General features: G+C 44.7%; 1 protein-coding gene across 1 annotated transcript; it reads left to right on the plus strand.

Annotated features, from left to right (window-relative positions):
• Nucleotides 1-4,571: 4,571 nt before the first annotated feature.
• On the plus strand, nucleotides 4,572-7,348 carry LOC306946180 (UPF0462 protein C4orf33-like; the record flags this gene model as incomplete). Its single annotated transcript, XM_079535153.1, has 5 exons — nucleotides 4,572-4,758; nucleotides 5,273-5,333; nucleotides 5,536-5,587; nucleotides 5,693-5,892; nucleotides 7,249-7,348. The coding sequence occupies 5 exons, from the start codon at nucleotides 4,572-4,574 to the stop codon at nucleotides 7,346-7,348; spliced, it is 600 nt and encodes a 199-aa protein (XP_079391279.1).
• Between the last annotated feature and the right edge of the window lie 291 nt (nucleotides 7,349-7,639).

A 7,639-nucleotide genomic window follows, 5' to 3' on the forward strand; every position in this document is an offset into this window, starting at 1 on the left:
TTTTTTTAAGCTATGTGCAATCAGGAAGGCCTGAAAATACTGTCAAGGAACTGTTATAAACAAATACTGAACCAAGAAACAAACTATCCTTCCCTAATCTGCCAAGGCACAGAAGAAACAGAAGAGTACAAGTGTTTCATCTCACACACCTGATTAGTCAGTTGGAGCTGTTCCTGAAGGTTTCTCACTATTCCTTCATCTGCAGGAATAGCAGTTCCCAGGGGCATAAAAGGAAGAGCATCCAGCTGCATCTCAAGAGCCTCTTTCAACTCTGCATGCAGCCTGAAATTCAAAGGACTAAGTTCAGTGCGGTATTTATCTAATACACTGTCTCTAAATGAACTGAAGTACTGTACCTTTGATTTTTGATTTGTATGTACCATATACACCTAGCTCACTTTTAAATCCATTGAGCAAGATATGTTCTATAAAAAGGGTATAAATTAATACCGAGTTCTTTTGCAGAGATATGGCTAAGCCTCCTAAATTTGGTGCTGTGATCTATATTAGACACTTAGAGTAACATTAAGCACGTGAGTATGAAATCTTCAACTATTAAGCAGATTCAAGTATTTCCAAGTCTTAGGAAAAAGAGTTCCAGGCTTAAAGGACAGAAAAAAACACCAAACCACACAAGAAAATAGCAGCAGTAGGGAAAGTGCTCTTCTTTACCTCCTGTTCTCCGTGGTGACCTGTTCAAACTTCTGTCTCATCTCACTCATCTGCACCTAATAAAAAAAAAACATCTTAGAGGCAAACTGTGGCACTTTATTTTTTCAATAAACAATACTGAAAACACTGACAGTGTTAATTCAGCACAATACCATCGATGACTTTAAGACTTCACTTTGCAAAAAGAGTCACAGGAAGCCAGAAACGTACCTGATAAATCTGCAGCTGCTCCCTCATTTCTTCCAAGCACTTTTCATACTCTACGCTTTTTGTTATCAAACTGAAACATGGAAAAACATGCTTAGAATCCGTCTGCAAGTGCTGAAACATTGTTCTGATTATTAACCAGCTTTACAGAATTCAAGATCTGGAGAACGGAACAAAACCGTCGCTCCTCTTTATTCCCAAGCCCAACGCTCACCACCATCAAGTGAACAAGTGCCATTACTGCCTTTGAAGTATGATCATTAACTGTGGATTCCTGTGTAACAGAAGCAGAGCATGCTTTCTAGATGAGCTGTAATACATTTGCATTTCATACATAGATCAAAATCCAGAAAGATTAGAAACCAGGCTTTCTTACCGCTTTCAGCACAACAGTACAGTAACCCATACGAGGATGTAAAAAATCAAATAAATCATCACAGCTCTACTCATGCACTTATTTGCTTTTCAAGTCCTTCTGAAGCAGTATTCCCACTCATTGTACCTTTGGTCCATCATCCTGGATCTGGATATGCCATCACCTCCGGCGACGCTTTTCTGTAATTGATTATTTTGTATTTTAGCACATGACTGCATGTGTTATTGTGGTTTGTTTTTATTCTCACGTGTGCAAAACAAAGCAGTTTATTCAGTCCGTATAGAAAAGAACATACAGACTCCCCAGCAATCATTTTCAGGTTGATATTACAGCCCTTGAACATTGGCCAGATTTGAAAAAAATTTCATTGCAGTTTTTCCTGGAGATGCTTTGCTATAAGGCATAACTGCATCAAATCTTTCTTAGAACAACCATTTTAAATCTATGCAAGAGCCACATTCACTTCTGTGCACGTGAGCCCCACGTTGGTGCTGATGCCTCACCTTTTGCACAGTTTTCAGACAGGTTTATGCTATTCACCACAAAACGTTATCTCCCCATGAGATCAAGGGGAAAAAATCCACAGAAGTTAAAAAACTGTGGAGAAATCAGGCGTTCTCCAACATAGGACCAATTTTTGAAGACACTCCAAAAAAACAAAACAAAAAAAAAACAAAAACAAAAACAAACCAGCAAGCAAGCAGAATTCACTTTTTAAAAAGTCTTATTCTGCTGCTGCTTGGACAAACTGTAACTCTACAGTTCAGTGATGGGCTCGAAGCCAGGCAAGACCAGACTGAAACAGACTGTTCTACATATATCAAGATGCGTATCTTAAATTGTATTTATTTTTACCCACTTTCAATCCTCAGTTTACATACCTCTGCAGCACTACTCAAAATCTCATTGCTTCATCCTGCTCAAATGCAACGCCTAGCTTCTGATCTGAAAAATGCAATTACATAATTATATAATACAAGTTAGAGGATCGTGAACCGTGAACTAGATGAAGCTGGCTGTCAGTCAGAAAGAGGCAAATTTGCTCTGATTCCGCTTAGAATCACGTGATTATAAAATAAACAACTACTGACCGAGTGGAAAGAAGGGATGCCATTCAGAGGGACCTCAACAGGCCTGAAGGGTGAGCCTGGGTGAACTCAATGAGATTCAACACAGCAAAGTGCAAGGTTTTGCATTTGGGCCGGAGGAATCCAGGCATCCATACAGACTGGAAGGTGCGGTCCGTGAGAGCAGCCCTGCAGAAAAGGACATGGGAGTCCTCATAGATGAAAAGCTTAACAAGAGCCAGTAGTGTGCTCTTGCAGCTAGGAAAACAAAATGGTATCCTGGGCTCCCTCAGAAGAGGGGTCAGCAGGGACATCAGCAAGGACAGAGAGGTAGTTGCCCCCCTCTACTCAGGTTTTAAGTTGAGGGAGCGAAGATTTAGGTTGGATGTCAGGGGGAAGTTCTTTAGAGAGGGAGTGGTGAGGTGCTGGAACAGGCTGCCCAGAGAGGTTGTGGATGCTTCATCCCTGGAGGTGTTCAAGGCCAGCTTGGATGGGGTCCTGGGCAGCCCGGTCTGGTATTAAATGGGGAGGTTGGTGGCCCTGCACGTGGGGTTGGAGATTCGTGATTCTTGAGGTCCCTTCCAACTCTGGCCATTCTGTCATTCTGTGAACTGCCTACAAGAGTAACATAGCTGTACAATAAGTAACTCCATGTTCACTCAGAGGGCAGTGAGGCGCTGGCACAGCTGCCCAGAGAAGCCGTGCTTGCTGCCCCGTCCCTGGGTGCAGCTGAGCTGCGGGCAGCCCTGCCTACAGCACGATGCAGGGGCTGGGCGGGCTTTCAGATCCCTTCCGACCCAAGCCGTTCCGCGATTCTACGGCAACGCATCAACTCCCCGCTTATTACACGCGCTAGAAGGAAAGGTTTTCTCTGACGGTATTTTGCCGTCGAAGACGCACTCGATTAAAGCTCCGGTTAACGCTCCCACCCCACAAGGTCCGGGAGCAGCCCCGAGGCCGCCCGCCCAGCCCTCACCCGGCTCTCCCCCGCAGCCGAGCTCCGCGGCCATGCCGTCACGCCAAAGCTCCGCCGCCCTCCCGCTCCGACAAAGACATCCCGGGCGGGCGGGCGCCACTGAGGGGCGGGTAGGGAGCAACCGCTCCTCTCGCCCAGCCCTCCTTCTCCCCGAAGGAAAGCGACGGGCACGAAGGGGCGGAAACCGCAGCCTGCCTTCCCCGCCGCACCGCCGGGAAACGCTCGGCGCCGGCTCCTCCCCTAACGGGCGGCCGAGCGCAGCGCCCGGCGCCGGTCACGCGGCGGGAGGAGGGCGGAGCCGGGCCGGGTTTGAAGCTTCCGGCGGCGGCGGCGGCTTCGTCAGGTGGCGTTGCGGTGAGCGGCCGGCGGCGCGGTCATTGTTCAGTCCTCCGAGCGAGCTGCGGGTTTGGGGTCGTCGGTACGGCTGAGGAAGCGCGTGCCCGTGCGGGTGCTGACGTTGCCCAGCCCTCCTCGTACCGGCGGCATTGGGGGTCGGTGAAAGGGCTTCTTTAAAAGGCACTTGTAAACGGCTCCTTTGCTCCGCACGGTTGCTGCGTGCAGCGTAACGCCTGCCTTGAGAATGATGTCAAGACGCCGAGGTACCTGTCTCCCTTTATGTGCTGATCCTTTTCCCTCAGCGTCTATCATCCCGCTTCTGTAAGCTTGCTGCTTGAGTTGCAGGGGGCGTTAATGATACTCGAGGCTTCCGTGGTTTCCAAAGCTATCCATGATGTCTTGTAGCACATCTGAAATTGGTCCAGCGTATCATAGAGAAAAAATGTCGACATGAGAGCTTAATTAGTTTTCACTTTATTTCCATATAACCTTGTCAGAACTTACAGTCCAATATTTGCCTTCGCCTTCTTACTGGATGTCTTAAGTCAACTGATAGCTTACTGTATTGCTTTAAATCTTCGTTATGCCTCCCACATCACCATCTTGGGTTCTTATATCCATTTATCTCGTCTTTCTCACTGCTGTGCCAGCAAACAGCTTGGACTGGATGATCTCCAGAGGTCCTTTCCAACCTCGACGATTCTGTGAAATAATGCTTTTAGAACAGAGACTTGTTCCGGCGTCCGTCTTTCTTTGTTCCTAAGTAGGACTGAGAAGAACCGGTTGACTCTTTCTGGTTATGTCTGGGAGCTTTACGCTTATTTTTTCACCTACTTAACTGTGAGACTTTTTTCTTAGCCAGACAGTGAAGTTGGTGTTGGAATGGTATCTGTGTGCTTTGACAGGAACTTCTTTTCTTCATTATCTCGTGCAGAACATGAAGATGGAGTTAAGAATTGAGCACACGTGGGATGGTTTACCTGTGAGCCACGACCCCGTAGCAATTGCACTTCAGTCGTATGATGCAGGACTGCTAATGCAAGTGAGTGCTCCCTTCTTCAATGATCCTCCAGCACCACTTGGAGCACCAGGGAAACCCTTCAGAAAACTGTGGGACTATGAAGGTAAGTGTAACTTCTGCTGCAAGCATCTGCTGTGTGGAGCCACTGATGTTCCTATGCAATTCCCATACCTGGTCTTTATTTAAGATTCTCTGGTTATTTTCTAAAACTTGTTCTAGTTTGACAGCTTTATCCTGAGCGCTCTGGAAAAGGCTGCTGGCAAAAAAAAAAACATGTTTGTAACCAGCACCACGGTTAAGAAAGCTCCTGAAGTAACATGAACATCATGTTGTATTCAGCTATAAATCAAGAGAGAGACTCTAGTTTTCATCACATAAACGACAGCAAAGTGAGCGGTCAATAAATAGAACTGTGCTGTTGCCTTTACAAAAGCCCTCGAGGTCGGGATTACAGCACAGCTCTTGAATTAGAAAGCGTCAGTCACATGCACACAGTTAGTCAAAGTCAGGGACGGCACGGGCCAGAAACCTTTGTGAAAACAATTGATTGTGAAGGTCTTGGAATATAGCAGAACTGACAACTAGTATAAAATATTGACAGCTTGTCTCTTTGTAAGTTGTAGAAGCATTTTTCTTGAGTGACGGAAGTGAGCAGTATCTAGAAGTTGAACTTTGTCCGTAAGTACAGCTTGCTTAAAAAGTCGTGAGTGCAATTTATGTTTCTTGTTTCAATGCTCGTGAAGTGTGCGCATGGTGTGGTGTGCAGCGCATGCAGTGCAGGGTACAGGAACGACTGCACTACGGAGGATGTACATTGTGGCAGATAAATACACTAAACTGGGCGACACGGTATGACAAGCGTGGCTCTGATTTTTGGCAGTCATGGACAACACTTACTGTTGCTGCTTTCTGGCAAAAGAAGAGTGTGGAAAGTAAGTGGTCAGGGGCATTCATAGCATACAGAACCTCACTGGTTTTGGATACCTGTTGGTTGAGTAAAAGATAAATAGCCTTTTTTTCCCCCTCACGTGTAACAGAAAGAACTTCCCTTAGAATTCGATGTGACCAGAACGGAAACCAAATGGAGGGGTAGAGCTCATCTGCCTTGGAATTATTTTCCACCAGGCATTAACAAGTTCAATGCCTTTGCAATCCACGGCTCAGGAGATCACAGAAAATATGAAGCACTTTATCCTGTGCCTCGACACAAGCTTCTGGAAGGCCAGAAACCAGACTTGTAAGCATAAAATCAGTTCTTCTGTAATATATTTGCACTCTTCTTGGAGTACTTGTAGAAGGCACCAATCCAGGTGCCACTGATATTTTAACTATACTGTTCAGCCCCAGATCCACTGTACTTCATGTAAAGAACTTCCAGATAGCAGTAATTAGTGCTTGATTTCTGTGTTATCCCCTAGCTGCAGAGCAAATGATGCATTCAGTGTAATTTGCATGTTATCACTTTCTCATCTAAAAAAAAAAAATCAGAGATGGTCTGCTCTTTTTTCTCCTTGCCTACAGCACCTCTTGAAGTGCTATTTAATGTTAATTGTACCAGAGTAATAATATCCAGTGAGTCTTTTTTGCCTTAGAGATGGCTCTGAGTTATGGAAGAACTAGAGAAGACAGATGGAATTGGAAGTGTAATGAAAGGATGCCCACTATCAACAGCAAAACTAGAGCATGTTTACATTGTGCTGTGAGGGGGCTTGTTCATTTTCTGAGTCTGAAACAAGTTGATACAGGCTGTTACTTGTGTGTGGGCAGTTAGTGCAAATGAACTAGCTCTACAAGAGTGCTGCAGTTCTCATGAAAACTTGGTACTCAACATAGTGATAGATGAGTAAACTGCAGAATGCCTGTAATAATTTTCAAGAAGGGTTGTTTTGTTTTTTTTTTGTAAGAGTACATCTTCATAGAAATCCTGACTAGTTCAGAGATGAACAGTAAACGTATTTATGGGAAGAGGTCGCTCCATGCTGCTTTAATTGCTCTTAGCTGGCCTTCGCATGTAGAATGGACACGACCTATTTAGAGAATTTCATTTACTTAAATGATGCTACCAGGTGTTCTATTTACCGTTTGGCAGCTGCTTAAGTATTACTAAGAAATGAGCCTCAGTTGATTCTGCTTGGCAATGCAAAAGAGAATTCCTAGCAAGAACCAGTTTGTAACGTTTGAAAGTGAGATGCGGCCTTACAGGAGAAGAATACTTATTAGCTTAATTATCCTGTTCTGTCTCCCAGTTTTCTGTAAGGAGAGGATCTCCTTGTGGAATGACTTCCAATTGGTCAAAAGTTGTAAACGGTATTTGGCTGCAGTGCAGATACGTTGTAGAGCAGGTAGTCATTTTGTGTTTGCTCTGACTGCATTTTTGGTCAACGTAAGAGCTCACCTCTAAACTCTGCCTTTTAACTTCATACCGTTGTTCCTGTTTGTAGCTCAGGATTTTGCCTTCTTTCCAGTACAAGGTTTTCAGAAACAGTGTTTACATTCCGAGAAAGGATGGGAAAAAACATCAGCGAAGCCTACTGAGAATGTTCTAAGATGGTACTTTGGAACTTAATGTTTTTTGTTTCTCCTTTGTCTATAGTCATCGCCTGGAATTTTTCCAAGAGTTGAATCTGAAAGAACTAATGGGAGAAGACTGGAAGCAGCCTGAATCAGACATATGGACGTCTCACACTAAATAGCAAACTGGATTGAGGCTTACGTTTTTGCTCGCATTAAGTTTGGATGCAAGTGTATGAGAACAAGTGATGTTGGGCAGAAACTGTGGGCATGGAATGTTGTTTCTGCACTAGAAACTACATTAGAACTAACGAGATAAATATTTTTCTAAATAGCTCTTTTTGGGAAGGTCTTTTTACTTCACCAGGGGTCTCTGGTAGTCTTCGCATGCTCAGCAATAGGTGAAGTAATTTATAGCCACAGAAATTAGGTAGATGGAGTAACTTGTAGGTGCACAGACTGCAGCTCTGGTC

This window comes from Tetrao urogallus (assembly GCF_951394365.1).
Source record: "Tetrao urogallus genome assembly, chromosome: 4".
NCBI classification, from domain to species: domain Eukaryota; kingdom Metazoa; phylum Chordata; class Aves; order Galliformes; family Phasianidae; genus Tetrao; species Tetrao urogallus.